The following is a 20,405-nucleotide window of genomic DNA, read 5'->3' on the forward strand; positions in this document are numbered from 1 at the left end:
TACATTCACGTAAAATGAAACGATTCTGTTTTTAGTTGTGGACAAAATGAAACGTAATCCTAAACAGTCCAATAATTTAGTTTAGAATGAAACGAATTGCATTTGTGAGAATTCCTAGGGCCTTGTTTTGGATAATTTGTACCGTTTTAATGGCAACTTCTGCTACCAGCTCCAAATTTCATAGCGACAGAACCACAGTGTCACATATCAAAACTTTGGCTCGGACAGGAAATTGGAAATTTTGTGGTAAGTTCCCATGGGACCAAACTGCTGAGGTCATCGGTCTCTAAGTTTACACACTACTTAATATAACTTAAACTAACTTAGGCTAAGGACAACACACACAGCCAGGCCCGAGGGAGGACTCGAACCTCCGACGGGGGGAGCCGCACGAACTCTGGCAAGGTGCCTTAGACAGCGTGGCTACTTGGACAGTCAAGAGGTTCCCCTTAGAGGGTTAGATTGTTCCGCTGAACCACGGTTACACATTGTATAATATATCATTCTTTAATCAATCTGGTATCAATTTCTGTTTTAGATAATTCATTTATGTTCGCCAGAAAATCTCCCTTTTAATAAGGCAAACTTGGTTTTCGCTTCTGTAACTATCTCCTATAAGATCTGCATATTTTAGTAATTTTGCTCAGCTATCGTATTCCATATTCTGTCTATATGGCTCTGAGCGCTATGGGACTTAACTTCTGAGGTCATCAGTACCCTAGAACTTAGAACTACTTAAACCTAACTAACCTAAGGACATCACACGCATCCATGCCCGAGGCAGGATTCGAACCTGCAACCGTAACGGTCACGCGGTTCCAAAGTGACGCGCGTAGAACCGCACAGCCACACCGGCCGGCTATTCTGTCTATACTACACCCACAATTTTCTTTCCTTTCTTCTTTCCTTTCTTCTTTCCAATATGGTAGTCCATACAGTTTTGTCCTTACAAAATGATTAAAAAATGTAATGATATTTATAACCTCTGGATAAAGAAGTTAATTATTGATACTCATCATTTGTATTTGCAGCTCCTTATGTTTATCTTGTTTGCAGTTAAAATTGTAGGATGTGAGATCTACCAGATATGCAAAACACCGCTTTCTCTCGGTACCCAAACATATTTCAGCGCCACTGTGCCATCATCAGTGGGTTGCCGTTTTATTCATTCTGTAATGTGAACATTTTTGTTAAACGATAAAAAAATTATGTGCATGTTTAGTTCAAACAATGGTTCGTTTTGTCAAACTCTTTACACTTGGTGTGCATGATTATCCGGATCACTTGTGTATTATTTACTACAGGTAGCTTGTCATCTGCAACCAAACGATGTTGATGAGAAATTTTGCTGGGAGTTAACGTACCATCTAGAATGTAACTTAGTTTGTCGCGATACTTCACGCCTATATTCGTGTTTGCTTACGTTTTCGTGTGGCGAGCTCTTATTCTCCGCATCATGGTGAAGCGTCGTGATGCACACGTAAATATATGTATTTTTCACAAATAAGGTAGTAAAACACTTTTCACTTCACCAAAACACAGTGTGATTGTGGTTTGTTGTGTGTCCCAACCCAGCCAGTGTTTATTTGTTCACCAGAGAGTTCGGCACAAAATTTTAATTTTGTTTACCTTTTTTTCTTTGTGTGTGTGTGTGTGTGTGTGTGTGTGTGTGTGTGTGTGTGTGTGTGTGTAGTCTTTATGTGTTTGTGTTTTATTTTTTGTAAAGTTCCTTTAATGTGTTAAATGGCGTGCCCTTGCAGCGTGTAGTGTATTAATTTAAGACCTGTTTTCCTTCTGCTTTTGCCTTCTGTATGTGGGAGTTTTCCTCAATCGTCAGTTTGCTGTATAGGATGTGGCTGGGTTTTAGTATTCTGAAGTCAGTTTCTATTGTAGTTGGGTGTTAATTGTGGGCTACAAGGTGGTCAGCAAATGTGCTATGGGAGCTGTTGCTTTTTGAAGCTCTGAGATGTTGTGAATATTTGGTTTTGAAGTTTCTGCGTGTTTGTCCTATGTTCAGTGACTGGAAAGTATGGCATGTGAGTTCATATATTCCACAATTATTTTTAATCATAAAACATCAGAGGAAATCACAGCCAACAAGCTAAAACAAAAATTAAAAGAGAACAGTGCCATAGTAACAAGAGCAGACAAAGGGAATATTACGATAATTATGGATGAAAAAGAATACATAGTTTTTCTCAAAGACAACAACATCACAACACTGATCAGTGACTCGATAGCAAGGTACCAGAAAAACATCCAACAGACACTGAAAAACATCAAAAATACATTCTCGAAAGGCCAGGTAGATAAAATGACACAGAAAAATACAAAAGCACCCACCTTAAATTCCCTACTAAAGGTTCACAAGGATAATATCCCATTAAGGTCCCTTATATTCCAAAATGCTCCATCCCACCACCTAGCCCAACAGACAGACAGACACTATTAAAAAAATTGTACACTTTTGATAACAACGGGAACCTGGAAAACTCAAAGGAGTTAATCAACAGAATCAAGAACATACGCATACCAGACACAGCAACCCTCATATTATTCGACGTCACATCAATGTAGATTTTTATTCCAGTAAATGAAACATCATCACACAAAGATTAAAACAACCATGAAACACACCAGACACACATCAATGAAATAACAACCATACTCAAGGTCTTAACATCACAAAATTATAGTGTGTTCAACAAAGAATTTTATTCTCAACATGAAGGACTGCCAATTGGATCACCAATCAGTGGCCTCCTAGCTAACATACTTATGAACAACCTGGAGAACATGATCTTCAGACACATAATAAAACCAAAAAACTAAAAAGTTGTATACTGGTACCATTATGTTCAAATGTTCAAATGTGTGTGAAATCTTATGAGACTTAACTGCTAAGGTCATCAGTCCCTAAGCTTACACACCACTTAACTTAAATTATCCTGAGGACAAACACACACACCCATGCCCGAGGGAGGACTCGAACCTCCGCCGGGACCAGCCGTACAGTCCACGACTGCAGCGCCTTAGACCGCTTGGCTAATCCTGCGGGGCGGTACCATAATGTCGATGACATAATATGCCTGATTGATGAACCACATACACACATAGAACAGCTGCACAATGAAATAAACAACTTACACCGAAAAGTTAACTTCACTTTAGAAACAGGAACTAACAACACACTACATTTTCTAGATCTCACCATACATACAACAAACACCACACACAACTTCACAATATTCTGGAAACCGACAACCACAAGCACCACCATTCACAACCTATCGAACCACTCCTTGACACATAAGGAAGCAAACTTCACATTGATGCTCCATAGATTAAACAGAACACCCACGAACAAACAGAACTACACACAAGACTAAACACAATAAAACAAATAGCGGAAGAAGGGGTTGTGATACCCATATGGTAGACAAGTTAAATCAAAAAATATGTAAACAGTACAAAAATGAGCATACGACCCACCCACCTACACACACACACACACACACACACACACACACACACACACACGCACACACGCACACGCACGAAAAATGGATACACTACAATCTGCAAAAACTCACCATTTCCACACAAAAGTAACACCAAGTAAAAGACAACACACAGCAAGACAACACACAGCTAAGAAGCGTACAGAAAGCACACACACACACACACACACACACACACACACACACACACACAAAGAAAATGTAAACAAAATTCAAATTTGGCTCCGAACTCTCTGGTGAACAAATGAATACTGATTGGGCTGGGTCACACAACAAACCCCAATCACACTGTGTTTTGGTGAAGTGAAAAGTGTTTTACGACCTTATTTGTGAAAAATACGTGTTATATTTACGTGTGCATCACGGCACTTCACCATGATGCGGAGAATGAAAAGGCTCGTCACACGAAAACGTAAGCAAAAACGAATATAGGCGCGAAATATCGCTACAAACTAAATTACATTCTATATCATAGGTTAATTCTCAGCAAAATTTCTCATTAACATCGTTTAGTTGCAGACGACAAGCTACCTGTAGTAAATAATACACAAGTGATTCGGAAAAATCATGCACGCAAAGTGTAAAGGTATTAACAAAAAGAAACGAACTATTGTTTGAACCAAACATCCACATTGTCTTATAATCATTTAATAAAAATGTTCACATTACAGAATAAATAAAACGGAAAGCCACTGATGATGGCACAGTGGTGCTGAAACAAGTCTGGGTACTGAGAAAAAACGGTGTTTTGCATATCTGCGCGACATCACATCCTACAATTTTAATTATTGATCTTTAGTCACGAACTTTATTATTACTATTTTGTTAATATAGAATGTCCGTCTCTACAAGTTGATAGTCTGTGTATTTGCCACGCTTGTTTCCCTTTCTTTTATTTGTGACACATTCCAGGTGGCAAGTTTGTGTGGTCCTGTTTTTCCATCTGCGCCATGACGGAAATCTGTTTATCCTACGCAGTATAGGATGCCCTGTTATGGACATTTGTTGGCATATTTCACTATACCCAATTTACATTTTCCTAGCGCGTTTTATTTTCAAATCGTTTATACTGCCTGTAGTAGTATTCTCAGTAGATAACACTAAAGACAGTTAGCACACGTTAAAGAAAAAAACACTATTGTAAACGTCAAACGAATGAAGTACAATACACACATAAACGTTCACAGTACGACATCCTGGACTTAACAAGGTAACTGAATTCAATGAAAATACCTCACGAATGTCCAAAGAGGATCAAACGAAATCAACACGGAGGTTGTTTCAAAAACGAAGAAAAAAAGAAGCTTAGTTTTGCAAACAGGTTTTTTTGGAGCAAGTACGGATCCTACGAACTAAAAAAAATAATAGTAATCATTACTCATGGGAGGTGATTGTTTCCCACAATATGACTGTAGCAGACAACAATGCTAGAGGATGAAGAGAGGAAAACAACTGTTTTTGTAAGTTATACAGATATTACAGCGATATGTTATTACCTTGTTTTTGTAGCAACGTGTATGGCTTGGACAAACGGAGTAAAATAGAAGGGTTCCAGGAGCTTCATAATCATGAGACTGTCACTGTCTCGTTTCTCACGTTTCCGTTTTATGAACCTGTCGATTATCCTCCCTTGTGATGGTTCGTCACCGAAATCCTGCGCAGTCTTGAACTTGCCGCTTCCAGCTTCGACACGACCTGGAAGAATAATTTCATCAAACCATATACATTTGTGCTAATACGGATCGTACTTAGAAATTGATGAGATACTGTTAAATTTATTCAAGGATGAAAATAAGAGCAATAAATGTAACGGGGAAGGAAGGAATATTGAGATTTAACGGTCCGTTGACGACGATATGAGTAGAGTATTATAGTAAGACTAAGTTGCTTCACTCTGTAAACTTTTTCGTTATATATCTACGTAGACAGTTTATTAATAGGAATTACGTCATATTTAATGAAGGAACGTTGTTTCATAAAACTACAGTGCCTTTAGAACAGCTTCCATTTAAGCTTGGGAAATAAACTGCTGGATGAAATTTGAAGTTATTTCATAAGCTCATTTTTTAAACTTAGTAATAACCAGTTTTAGGCAATAATAGATACAATTTCAGGTATAATGTTGGCGCCATGTGCGTTGTACTCCTACTGGAAGACAAAGTAGCTAAGCAGCTGGAAGGACATGTGTCATTATCTAAGGTCTAATCGATTAATCAATACGAGCTACTGGCACAATGAAATTTGGCACACTTGCGGCGGCGCAGTTCTTTCCGTCCCTTTACGACGGATCTGCACCTACCTGTGAACATTGTCTCAGCAGATCATCAGTAGGGAAGCCGAGTGAAACCTACTGTACTTCGACGTGAACCAGGCTGCAATTAAAGTCACTAATCTACGTTTCGGGAGAAAATTTTCGTATTAAATGAAAGGTTGGTTATTTTGTCCTCAATTAATATATTCTGAAACTTAGGTGAACAAGTATCACTGCCAAGCCTGTGCTAGTCTTAACACAGTCACTCACAATCCGTTTCACTCACGTTAGCAAGTTTATGGTGTTGCATTTCCCGAAAACGTAATAGCTACAAAAATACTAATTGTTTTTGATTGATAATGCTCGCCAAATATTAAGTCTGTCGGTACCAAATGCAGTCACAGTTTTTAGCCACCGATCTGCTCAATAAGCCACGCGGGATATATGTCTTATCTCGTCACAAAATTCAGTTAAAAATTCCGAAATTTCTACACACACATAGGAATAATTATGCCGTCACTTTCCAACACTTTTGATGTATGAAACACTGCTAGATTCGGCAACTTATCATTTCCATCGGAAACACTACTACTGCACACATCCGATCTCTTTCATGGCTAGGCTTCGACTCCTCTCTAGAACACTGTAAGTCTTCTCTACCAGCAGAGAAAAGCGCGCGAAGAATATTGCTTTACCATTGTTCAGTTTACTCAACCGCCAATAACAAAACAACACTCTCCCGCGTCAGTCAGTGCTTTTCATCAATAACCGATGGCAAAATAGTAAACCTAACGACTGCACTTTTTACCAACGTAATTATCTAATATGCTGAAGTTTTCCTTATGCATAAAATTATTTACTATTGTTATTTATACCTGAATTAACTTTCCCTTTACCATAAACTTACTTTACAAATCTATTCTACAAAAATCCCCTTTGTCCACATCCATACTTCTTCGAAATGTTCCCACACTAAATCCCACTACATAACTCGTTAAACAATTATCTTCATATTAACCTTAAACTACACTCACGCATCATTCATACTGCTAAAACACATTTATAACATTTTACATACACAAAAAGGCACAATAACACTTTATGAGAATACTCGAACAATTTATGAAAAACATTATACACTCCTGGAAATTGAAATAAGAACACCGTGAATTCATTGTCCCAGGAAGGGGAAACTTTATTGACACATTCCTGGGGTCAGATACATCACATGATCACACTGACAGAACCACAGGCACATAGACACAGGCAACAGAGCATGCACAATGTCGGCACTAGTACAGTGTATATCCACCTTTCGCAGCAATGCAGGCTGCTATTCTCCCATGGAGACGATCGTAGAGATGCTGGATGTACTCCTGTGGAACGGCTTGCCATGCCATTTCCACCTGGCGCCTCAGTTGGACCAGCGTTCGTGCTGGACGTGCAGACCGCGTGAGACGACGCTTCATCCAGTCCCAAACATGCTCAATGGGGGACAAATCCGGAGATCTTGCTGGCCAGGGTAGTTGACTTACACCTTCTAGAGCACGTTGGGTGGCACGGGATACATGCGGACGTGCATTGTCCTGTTGGAACAGCAAGTTCCCTTGCCGGTCTAGGAATGGTAGAACGATGGGTTCGATGACGGTTTGGATGTACCGTGCACTATTCAGTGTCCCCTCGACGATCACCAGTGGTGTATGGCCAGTGTAGGAGATCGCTCCCCACACCATGATGCCGGGTGTTGGCCGTGTGTGCCTCGGTCGTATGCAGTCCTGATTGTGGCGCTCACCTGCACGGCGCCAAACACGCATACGACCATCATTGGCACCAAGGCAGAAGCGACTCTCATCGCTGAAGACAACACGTCTCCATTCGTCCCTCCATTCACGCCTGTCGCGACACCACTGGAGGCGGGCTGCACGATGTTGGGGCGTGAGCGGAAGACGGCCTAACGGTGTGCGGGACCGTAGCCCAGCTTCATGGAGACGGTTGCGAATGGTCCTCGCCGATACCCCAGGAGCAACAGTGTCCCTAATTTGCTGGGAAATGGCGGTGCAGTCCCCTACGGCACTGCGTAGGATCCTACGGTCTTGGCGTGCATCCGTGCGTCGCTGCGGTCCGGTCCCAGGTCGACGGGCACGTGCACCTTCCGCCGACCACTGGCGACAACATCGATGTACTGTGGAGACCTCACGCCCCACGTGTTGAGCAATTCGGCGGTACGTCCACCCGGCCTCCCGCATGCCCACTATACGCCCTCCCTCAAAGTCCGTCAACTGCACATACGGTTCACGTCCACGCTGTCGCGGCATGCTACCAGTGTTAAAGACTGCGATGGAGCTCCGTATGCCACGGCAAACTGGCTGACACTGACGGCGGCGGTGCACAAATGCTGCGCAGCTAGCGCCATTCGACGGCCAACACCGCGGTTCCTGGTGTGTCCGCTGTGCCGTGCGTGTGATCATTGCTTGTATAGCCCTCTCTCAGTGTCCGAAGCAAGTATGGTGGGTCTGACACACCGGTGTCAATGTGTTCTTTTTTCCATTTCCAGGAGTGTATTACTTTAGTGCACTCTAGTGGGCACAATCGAAACTAAAATCACAGTCCCCCTATCCAATATTGTCCTCTATCGGCTACGTGCGCCTCCAGTCTCGCGTCACCATCTGTCACTATCCAGCTCTGAGACACATCTCCCACTTAACCGCCTCCAAAAAAATGGCTCTGAGCACTATGGGACTTAACTTCTGAGGTCATCAGTCCCCTAGAACTTAGAACTACTTAAACCTGACTAACCTAAGGACATCACACACATCCATGCTCGAGGCAGGATTCGAACCTGGAACCGCAGCGGTCGCGCGGTTCCAGACTGTAGCGCCTAGAACTGCTCGGCCACTCTGGCCGGCTAACCGCCTCCAAGGCAGGATCGTAATATTTCTTGCTTAGTCAGCCATCATATTAGGCTCCAAGAAGCTGTTCCCAGAGCAGTGGAGATGAAAGAAGTATTTAGATGACGAAATGTGGTGTGGGGTACCTGTGACAAATGTTAGATTCGGTACCATTCCCATGAGAAAGACCGCCTGCGTAATGCTGCTGCTTTGTGATTGGCTGCTTGTTCGGAGCAAGGGTGCCAAAACGTTAAAGTATAGTTATTATTATTAGTTAAACTACTCATTGGAATGACTTCATTTTTCAATATAAATATCTCTCAACAGCTGACTATCAATCAGTCATTTTAGAATTATTAAAAATAATTTAAATCAAAAACAAAAGACTGACGAAATTGCAGGCGAAGCACTTCGGAAGCGTTCGGGTCACGCCTTTTCTGGTATGGCGCGCGAAGTGTTTCGGCCTGTTCGTCACTCTGGATTAGGCAGTCAAGAAAAACAGACATGTTGTCTGTCGTAGGATGTGTTTCCAATTTTATTTAAGTTCCTGTTCGTCACTTTGGATTAGGCAGTCGAGATGTACAGTCATGTTGTCTGTGGCAGGATGTGTTTGCCAGTATTCAGTATTAAAAGATTCACTCCGGTAGTCATGAGGCACAGACGGGTGCCACAAATAGTGTGAAGATACATTTTCGTAAACATTGTGTTTGATCATGTACTTTGCTGTATCAGAAGGTGTTGTATTAAGATCATGTAGTCTTCTCGTGTGGCTATATTAAAATACGCGAGTGGCATCCCAAAGAAGTGATACATTATTTCAGAACAGAACCTCGCTAAAAGTCAGTTTCAGCCTCAAGATACAGAACCTACGACCTGCGTGCTGTTTTCTGCGCTGGGGACATCAACTTGAAGACAGCAGGTTAGTGAACTATAACAGAACCTTTGTATTCCACACAGTGCAATGGAAACAACTAGACGCCTCACGTGTACTGCACGCACAGAACAAATGTGCCCAGTGACACGTCATCTGCAGTAATGCAGAGGAGGTAAAGGAGGATGATCGTTATTAACACCAACAATCAATTCATTGTTCCTTTCTTGACGTAATACATGCGACATTCCACTTCGGAAATCTTTAGGTAATTCAGTATTCCGAAATCCACAGCGTCAGGAGTGTGCCAAGAATACCAAACGTCAAACATTACCAAATGTCAGGCATGGTAGGACAGCGCTGTGGCCGACGGCCTTCACTTAACGACCGAAAACAGCGGTGTTTACGTAGAGTTGTCAGTGCTAACAGACAAGCAACACTGCCTGAAATAACCGCAGAAATCAATGTGAGACGTATGGCGTTAGGACAGAGCGGCGAACTTTGGCGTTAATGGACTAAGGCAGCAGCTGACCGATGGGAGTGCTTTAGATAACAGCACGACATTGCCTGCAGCGCCTCTCCTGGGCTCGTACCATACCGGTTATTCCCTAGACGTGTGGAAAACCTTGGCCTGGTCAGATGAGTCACTATTTCCGTTGGTAAGAGCTGATGATAGGTTTCGAGTGCGGCGCAGACCCCACGAAGCCATACACCCAAGTTGTCATCAAGACACTGTGCAAGCTGGTGATGGGTTGGGTTGGGGGTTGTTTGGGGGAAGAGACCAAACAGCAAGGTTATCGGTCTCATCAGATTAGCGAAGGACGGGACAGGAAGTCGGCCGTGTTCTTTCAAAGGAACCATCCGGCATTTGCCTGGAGTGATTTAGGGAAATCACGGAAAACCTAAATCAGGATGGCCGGACGCGGGATTGAACCGTCGTCCTCCCGAATGCGAGTCCAGTGTGCTAACCACTGCGCCACCTCGCTCGGTGCTAGTCATGGCTCTATAATGTTTTGATGTGTGTTTATATGAAATAGACAGGTCACTGACTGGAAGTGGTATGTCTGGCTACTTTGAGAAAATTTGCACCCACTCAAACTTCATGCACTGCAGCAAAGGTGGATTTTTAATGGATGACAATGTACCATGTCACTAGTCGACAACTGTTCGCGATTGGTTTGAAGATAATTATCTGGACGATTCGAGAGAATGGTTTGGCCACCCACATCGACCTACATGATTCCTATCGAACATTTACGGAACGTAATCGAGAGGTTTATTCGTGCACAGAATCCTGCACCAGCAACACTTACGCAATTGTGGACGGCTATAAATGCAACATGACTTAATATTTCTGCCAGGGTCTTCCAACGACTTGTTAAGTCCATGGCACGTCGAATTTATGCAGTATGTCGTGAAAAAGAAGGCCCGCCACGATATTAGAAAGTATCCCATGACTATTGTATCCTCAGGGTGATACGTATGAATAATTTCTTCACTTTAGGGGAATATTAATAAATCTGAAGTGTTCTCTTCATGATACGACTGTTATGGGAGGTTGAGGAGCCATTCTTATGTTTTGCAACATTGCGTAGGTGGTCTCCCACCAGGGTTTTGTGATTACGATTGGCCGATGTGGACTACAGGAATCCGTCGGAGGTGAAGGTGGCTGCAGCAAGACACACTTAGTTCATGATGGCTGTTTATTATTCATCAGGCTAGAGCAGGTGTGCGTCGTCGTCCGATGAGCACAGCCTGGCATCGATCCGCGGTGCACTCGCATTGGTGCAGTGGAGGCAGAGATGCCGCTGGGAGACGATGCTTACACAGCGCTGAGTAGCGCCGTTGCCGGTTGCGGTGGCACTGGCGAGAACTACAGGCGGAGCCTCGTTAACCTGCCGTGTGACTACCACTGGGTGCTTCATTTGCTCTATTTTGTACAAATCTAGTGGAATAGAAACTGTCAAAGTAATGGCGTTGTACACTGCCCAGTCATACTAATGTGACCAACTGTCAAAAGCCTGAGACACTATCTTTTTGCTGTGTGTCCAGCGCGACGTCCAGGAAGCGAATGATGTCTTGGAAGGTACCGACAGTGATGTGGATCAATGCCGACTCCATCGCCGTGACCATCTGCGCTAGATTTCTCGGTTGAGGGTGCGTGCGTTAACGGTTCTATTATGTGATCCCACAGATTCTTGACTGAATTTAAATCCAGGAGTTGGGTGGCCATGGGAGTACGGTAAACGCATCCTGGTGCTCTTCGAACCACGCACGTACACAGAGCTGACTGGCATGTTCCATTGTCCTGCTGGTAGATGGCACCGCGCCAAGGAAAAACAAACTGCATGTAGTGATGGATAGGGTCCCCAAGGATAGATGCATACTTATGTTGGTCCATTGTGCCTTCTACAATGACGAGATCATCCAAGGAATGCCACGAAAACATTCCGCAGACCGTAAGTACTGCAGGGTATTCGCTTTCAGACGTTTCACGGCTGACACGCCCAACGACCACCTATTCGAAGAAGCATAAAAAGTGGCCCATCTGAGAAGGCCACCTGTCGTCACTCAGCACCCGTCCAGGTGCGATATTGGCTCCCAAATCCGAAAATCCCAGCCTTCGTCGCTGATGAGCAGCAGTCAGCATAGGTGTATGAACGAGGCGCATGCTGCTTAGGTCCACAAGCAGCAACGTTCGTTGGATGGTCGTTGAGGAGAAACTTTGTAGGCCCTTGATTCATCTGGACAGTCAGTTGCTCAGCAATTGGGTGTCTCTCTGTCCGTACACATACCTGCAGTTGTCGTTAACTCTTGTCATCTTTGGCCTGTGGCGCACCACAGTTGCCTCCGCGCCGATTTTGGACAGCACCAGATTTCCATGCACGGTGTATTATAACGACGGCGGCATAAGAACAGTTTACATAATTAGCCACTTTGGAGATGGCTCTACCCTTGGCCTGAAAACCAATGCTCGTGCCCAGTTGGCGTGAGATAAATCACTGTTTCCGCATTGCGACAACGACTTCGCTGTTCTCCTCGTTTCCCCGACTGCTAGTGCTGCCATATGTAGTTTCCCTTAGTCTGGTCACAAGATGAGAGAGGCGTTTGTCATGTTGTTGTTGTGGTCTTCAGTCCTGAGACTGGCTTGATGCAGCTCTCCATGCTACTCTATCCTGTGCAAGCTTTTTCATCTCCCAGTACCTACTGCAACCTACATCCTTCTGAATCTGCCTAGTGTATTCATCTCTTGGTCTCCCTCTACGATTTTTACCCTCCACGCTGCCCTCCAATACTAAATTGGTGATCCCTTGATGCCTCAGAACATGTCCTACCAACCGATCCCTTCTTCTGGTCAAGTTGTGCCACAAACTTCTCTTCTCCCCAATCCTATTCAATACTTCCCCATTAGTTATGTGATCTACCCATCTAATCTTCAGCATTCTTCTGTAGCACCACATTTCGAAAGCTTCTATTCTCTTCTTGTCCAAACTATTTATCGTCCATGTTTCACTTCCATACATGGCTACACTCCATACGAATACTTTCAGAAATGACTTCCTGACACTTAAATCTATACTGGATGTTAACAAATTTCTCTTCTTCAGAAACGCTTTCCTTGCCATTGCCAGCCTACATTTTATATCCTCTCTACTTCGACCATCATCAGTTATTTTGCTCCCCAAATAGCAAAACTCCTTTACTACTTTAAGTGCCTCATTTCCTAATCTAATTCCCTCAGCATTACCCGACTTAATTAGACTACATTCCATTATCCTTGTTTTGCTTTTGTTGATGTTCATCTTATATCCTCCTTTCAAGACACTGTCCATTCCATTCAACTGCTCTTCCAAGTCCTTTACTGTCTCTGACAGAATTACAATGTCATCGGCGAACCTCAAAGTTTTTATTTCTTCTCCATGAATTTTAATACCTACTCCGAATTTTTCTTTTGTTTCCTTTACTGCTTGCTCAATATACAGATTGAACAACATCGGGGAGAGGCTACAACCCTGTCTTACTCCCTTCCCAACCACTGCTTCCCTTTCATGTCCCTCGACTCTTATAACTGCCATCTGGTTTCTATACAAATTGTAAATAGCCTTTCGCTCCCTGTATTTTACCCCTGCCACCTTTAGAATTTGAAAGAGAGTATTCCAGTCAACATTGTCAAAAGCTTTCTCTATGTCTACAAATGCTAGAAACGTAGGTTTGCCTTTCCTTAATCTTTCTTCTAAGATAAGTCTTAAGGTCAGTATTGCCTCACGTGTTCCAGTGTTTCTACGGAATCCAAACTGATCTTCCCCGAGGTTGGCTTCTACTAGTTTTTCCATTCGTCTGTAAAGAATTCGTGTTAGTATTTTGCAGCTGTGACTTATTAAGCTGATAGTTCGGTAATTTTCACATCTGTCAACACCTGCTTTCTTTGGGATTGGAATTATTATATTCTTCTTGAAGTCTGAGGGTATTTCGCCTGTTTCATACATCTTGCTCACCAGATGGTAGAGTTTTGTCAGGACTGGCTCTCCCACGGCCGTCAGTAGTTCCAATGGAATATTGTCTACTCCGGGGGCCTTGTTTCGACTCAAGTCTTTCAGTGCTCTGTCAAACTCTTCACGCAGTATCATATCTCCCATTTCATCTTCATCTACATCCTCTTCCATTTCCATAATATTGTCCTCAAGTACATCGCCCTTGTATAGACCCTCTATATACTCCTTCCACCTTTCTGCTTTCCCTTCTTTGCTTAGAACTGGGTTTCCATCTGAGCTCTTGATATTCATACAAGTCGTTCTCTTATCTCCAAAGGTCTCTTTAATTTTCCTGTAGGCAGTATCTATCTTACCCCTAGTGAGATAGGCCTCTACATCCTTACATTTGTCCTCTAGCCATCCCTGCTTAGCCATTTTGCACTTCCTGTCGATCTCATTTTTGAGACGTTTGTATTCCTTTTTGCCTGTTTCACTTACTGCATTTTTATATTTTCTCCTTTCATCAATTAAATTCAATATTTCTTCTGTTACCCAAGGATTTCTACTAGCCCTCGTGTTTTTACCTACTTGATCCTCTGCTGCCTTCACTACTTCATCCCTCAAAGCTACCCATTCTTCTTCTATTGTATTTATTTCCCCCATTCCTGTCAATTGCTCCCTTATGCTCTCCCTGAATCTCTGTACAACCTCTGGTTCTTTTAGTTTATCCAGGTCCCATCTCCTTAAATTCCCACCTTTTTGCAGTTTCTTCAGTTTTAATCTACAGGTCATAACCAATAGATTGTGGTCAGAGTCCACATCTGCCCCTGGAAATGTCTTACAATTTAAAACCTGGTTCCTAATTCTCTGTCTTACCATTATATAATCTATCTGATACCTTTTAGTATCTCCAGGGTTCTTCCATGTATACAACCTTCTTTCATGATTCTTAAACCAAGTGTTAGTTATGATCATGTTGTGCTCTGTGCAAAATTCGACCAGGCGGCTTCCTCTTTCATTTCTGTCCCCCAGTCCATATTCACCTACTATGTTTCCTTCTCTCCCTTTTCCTACACTCGAATTCCAGTCACCCATGACTATTAAATTTTCGTCTCCCTTCACAATCTGAATAATTTCTTTTATTTCATCATACATTTCTTCAATTTCTTCGTCATCTGCAGAGCTAGTTGGCATATAAACTTGTACTACTGTAGTAGGCATGGGCTTCGTGTCTATCTTGGCCACAATAATGCGTTCACTATGCTGTTTGTAGTAGCTTACCCACATTCCTATTTTCCTATTCATTATTAAACCTACTCCTGCATTACCCCTATTTGATTTTGTGTTTATAACCCTGTAGTCACCTGACCAGAAGTCTTGTTCCTCCTGCAACCGAACTTCACTAATTCCCAATATATCTAACTTCAACCTATCCATTTCCCTTTTTAAATTTTCTAACCTACCTGCCCGATTAAGGGATCTGACATTCCACGCTCCGATCCGTAGAACGCCAGTTTTCTTTCTCCTGATAACGACATCCTCTTGAGTAGTCCCCCCCCGGAGATCCGAATGGGGGACTATTTTACCTCCGGTATATTTTACCCAAGAGGACGCCATCATCATGTAATCATACAGTAAAGCTGCATGCCCTCGGGAAAAATTACGGCTGTAGTTTCCCCTTGCTTTCAGGCGTTCGCAGTACCAGCACAGCAAGGCCGTTTTGGTTATTGTTACAAGGCCAGATCAGTCAACCATCCAGACTGTTGCCCTTGCAACTACTGAAAAGGCTGCTGCCCCTCTTCAGGAACCACACGTTTGTCTGGCCTCTCAACAGATACCCCTCCGTTGTGGTTGCACCTACGGTACGGCTATCTGTATCGCTGAGGCACGCAAGCCTCCCCACCAACGGCAAGGTCCATGGTTCATGGGGGGGGGGGGGGGGGGGGGCGTTTGTCATGTTTCTCTGGAATTCCACCTTTGTCAGATTCAGAAGTTACAATATTTAATCGGCCTCATTGTTTTGAGTGCGAACTAGCAATGGATCGAGCGCTGGTGTAGCTATTTTGCGTAAGATTGTTTCCAACATGTCTTCGACTAGTAACAACCTTAATTGTTTATTCGTTCCCTTATTGCGAAACTTTTTTGGCCATACTCTTTTCATCAGAACATTCTTATTCCGTTTGGGCCATACTTTCTCTCAACAATTACATTTATTTCTTTTCAATATTTTTATTGATTTTGTAAAGACATTGCTTTCTCCGAAATTCTATAATATTTTTCTTCTTTTGTGCATTACCTTGTCAGTACGTATCAATTATTTCAACTATTCTTTATTTGTAAATATGTCACATTGTTTCTTCATTCATTTTGCTACTGTTTTATATGTTATATTGTACGAATATGAATGTTCTGGTTTTATATGCTTTGTAAATCTTTGGTTAGGCTAGGAGAAGTACTGTGTCAGAGAGAGAGCGAACGACTATCGATAGAGAGCGTGCGAATTGTGGTATCGTGGCCGGTTCGCGGGTAGTTCGGCGTGAAAGACGGTGATACGCGGACGAACAATTAATTACAGTGCGTCCGCTGTGTTAATAGGAGGTCGTACATTATTAAGTGAACAGTAAAACCTGAAAAGTATATCGAGTGTTTCGGTGACGATTTTACATACTGTGTGAACTTGTGACAATTAGCCGTGAACCAGCCACCATTATCGTGTGGGGACACTAACTGTTAGAATTGCGTTAAAGTGGAACAAACCAAAATGTTAAGTAAAAGAACAGTGCTGTGATTTGATCAAGAAACATTTATTATATCATCCAAGCTGTCTTAAGGACGACGACGTAAATTGAACTGATGTTTAACGGACTGATATAGTGATAAAGTTCAAGTGTGTGTGAAATCTTATGGGACTTAACTGCTAAGGTCATCACCCCTAAGCTTACACACTACTTAACCTAAATTACCCTAGGAACAGATACACACACCTATGCTGAGGGAGGACTCGAACCTCCGCTGGGACGTTATAAACACATGTGACTGTTTTCCTGTGGCAACATGGTGAAAGAACTGTGCGAAGTATTGGCATATATCGTAAATACTGAAGACATTGTATAATTCCGACCTACCCGCACCACGTGATTAATAAACTTTTAGTAATGAAACGTCGCGCGCGTAACGACAACGCACACACTGGAACTATTATTATCGCTCCAGTGTTGCCAGCTGATTCGACTACAACGGAGACGTGGACCACAGCCGAAACTGGAATATTAATGAAACAGGAGGATCCATCATTATCTTCACACCACGAACCAGGATTAACTTCACACATCGTCCGCTTGGACCACTGCTGACGTCATCGCACTGCCGCCAGCAACAGTTAAGACATTAACAGAAAATTATTACGCTCTCTCTCATTTCAAAAGTAAAGACAATTGCAGTTAAATTATCTATTTTAAAAATATTGTCACAATATCAAGGTTCAATTTTGTTTAGGTCCAATAAATATTCTTTCCATTATTTCGTCTTGTTGACAGTGTTGAAAACCCGCCAAATTAAAGTTCAATTAATAATTTTCTTCCAAAATTCTCCTCAGACATTTTGCTGCTCATCATAATTTTATGTTAATGTTTGTATGTAACTTCTTTTGGAGGGAGTACATATTTTATTTTTTGTTGAGTAAAATTAGCTACCATAAAATTACGTATATTACCAGCTGATGCTGTCCGCCATTACTGCTTGAAAACTCACCAATAGTATTTTTGCACCTATTTTCTCATTGGCTGTCAACTTCAAAACAAAATTACGTATTTCGTGGGCACCTAGCAGATTCGCGATGTCTATGTAGGCCCCTATAATAATTTTTTTTTTTTACTTTTGCAGGTTTACTGGAATTATATTGACTTTAATTGTTCATTTGGCTCTGTTAAAGTGATTTATCGCATCTATATAATAACTGTACTAAATTACCTAACTATTTCTATTACGTAAACATTAGCATACCATATTTAGATTACAACTGACGTCTTATTGGCCCCACATAAGATTCTGCACGTTCTGACAAAGACTATGCCAATTTTTTTTCTTTTTCGTCCATGACTAACAGGGGTAGTCAGATTCCTTGTATAGGTCATGTTTTATTATTTAAAAGGTTTTTTTTTTCAGAAGTAGAGAACCAGTTTCTTTACAATTTCTGAAGCGTATGTTTCAAATGTACAAAAATTTCCCATGTAGTGCTTCCTCTGTAGCCCCTAAGGACTCCTCTTCGCGAAACGAATCATACGACGATTTTGCGTACGAGTACACTTCAAACTTATTATCCACGCTTTAATCAACAGATGCACCTAATAGGGAGGGTGGAGTCGTCATATTGTGAGTGCGGAGAGCGAGGGAACATTTACCAAATTGTGCTTGCCTGCAAGCGAAGGAAACACGCGACGGACATTCTTCTTGGTCACCTGCCTCAGAGCATCCCAACGCTTTTGTTTACCCGCCGACCTACGACAATGTTATGAGTATACAACTTGACAGTTATTAATCTATGTGAAATAAAATCGTCATAACTTTTGTACGGTTTGCGTTAGGACGTTCAAACAGCACGGTTGGTCGCGGGACGTGATGGGAATTGTATGGTTTGGTTTAGCGACGAAACCCATTTTCGCTTGGATGGGTTCGTCAATAAGGCGCATTTGGGGGACTGAGAATCCGTATTTTGCGGTCGAGAAGTTTGTTCACCATCAACGGGTGACTGGTGTGCAAAGTCCAGTCACGGAATAATCGGTGCGATATTCCTTGATGGCCCGGTGACTAACGAACGGCATGTGAGGGTTCTGGAGCCGTGCGGGATTGGCGAAGAGGTGTAGGGCGCTGCAGTCATGGACTGTGCGGCTGGTCCCGGCGGAGGTTCGAGCCCTCCCTCGGGCATGGGTGTGTGTTTCTGTCCTTAGGATAATTTAGGTTAAGTAGTGTGTAAGCTTAGGGACTGATGACCTTAGCAGTTAAGCCCCATAAGATTTCACACATATTTGAACATTTGAGGGTTCTGGAAGATGATTACATTCCAATTAGCCAAAGTAACCCTGATTTCGACGGGATGTGGTTCATGCAAGGCGGAGATGGACCCCATCAAAGCAGGAGAGTGATGTCGTGGAGGAGCGCTCTGGGGACCGCATTCTGGCTCTGGGGTACCCAGAGGCCACTGGGATTCGCCCGATTGGCCGCCATATTCTCCGGATCAGAACACATGTGACTCCTTATGTGGGGCTGTATTTAAGAGGTGTACAGCAAAATGCCAAAACTATTGCTGAGCTGAAAATAGCCATTCAGGAAGTCATCGACAGCATCGATGTTCCGGAACTTCAGCGGGTCATGCAGAATTTTCTATTCGTCTACGCCACATCATCGCCAATGATGGCCGGCATATCGAACATTTCAACCTAATTCCGAATATCTTTAGTGACGTTTACATGTTAAATGAAGTGTGTGCACTCTGTAGTTTATAATTAATTTACGTCTTTTTTTGTACAGTTCGATAATTGTTACCCTGTATGCTCTAAACAAAAAAATGTCGCATGAATTTTTTCTCATGTCTGTGTAATTGTAACTTTCTAACACATGTTGAACATGCCAAGCAGCTTGTGACTTAACTCTGTACAACGATTATTACCTTGCCTTTCCCTTGTGCTAATTTACAATACCTTTATTGATTTTGTTCACGAAGATCATCTCTTGGTTGAAATAATTCATGATCTTAAAGATGTCTCACTTCATATGCAATACAAAAAACCAGTACTTTAATTCTTTTAAAAGTAATCCGCATTTCTACCGACAGCTTCACTAATTGTGGTCTGACGACATTCTTCTCTGGGTGACACTGTATTTCAATGCAGAATACTCTTTCTGCGATTTGCTTTCTCTCTAATGATAAAATGAAAACAGCGGTACTATTCGCCGGCCATGGCGAGCGACATACGTCAGAGTCAGAGCCAGAGGATGAAAAAATGGCTGCTATACTATCATATATTATGTCCTGTTCTGTAAACTCAATAATACAGCCAGTCCCGATTTCGAGAACCCACCACATCAGTGAAGAAAGAATAATTCGTTTATCCCAGAATACTCAATCACAGGTTATCGAAAGAAACGGTTATCTGAAGAAAACTGAGTCGATTATCAGTATTGTAAACGAAGCTCTAGAGCTGCAAATGATACCACAACATACAACACGAGCTTAAAAATAAAACATTTGTATCGTAAGGAAATCGAAACAAGTATACCATAGATGATGCAGAGTGCACATGATATTGTCTAGACCCCAACACCTCGATCAGCTGACCAGGGCAGCGTCCATTTGCAGGCGACTCCTGGAAAATTATGAAATTGTTGAGGCTTTCGTATTGCCTG

The 20,405-nt window shown here is 42.5% G+C and overlaps 1 protein-coding gene across 1 annotated transcript in view; it reads right to left on the reverse strand.

Annotated features, from left to right (window-relative positions):
* LOC126448863 (uncharacterized) overlaps positions 1–20,405 on the reverse strand; it is a 107,505-nt gene that overhangs the window by 76,656 nt on the left and 10,444 nt on the right. The window contains exon 2 of the mRNA XM_050091001.1: positions 5,018–5,216. Within this exon, the coding sequence (XP_049946958.1) occupies positions 5,018–5,216 (199 nt within the window). The remainder of the gene's footprint in view (positions 1–5,017; positions 5,217–20,405) is intronic.

The sequence above is a fragment of the Schistocerca serialis genome, chromosome 1 (assembly GCF_023864345.2).
Source record: "Schistocerca serialis cubense isolate TAMUIC-IGC-003099 chromosome 1, iqSchSeri2.2, whole genome shotgun sequence".
NCBI lineage: Eukaryota > Metazoa > Arthropoda > Insecta > Orthoptera > Acrididae > Schistocerca > Schistocerca serialis.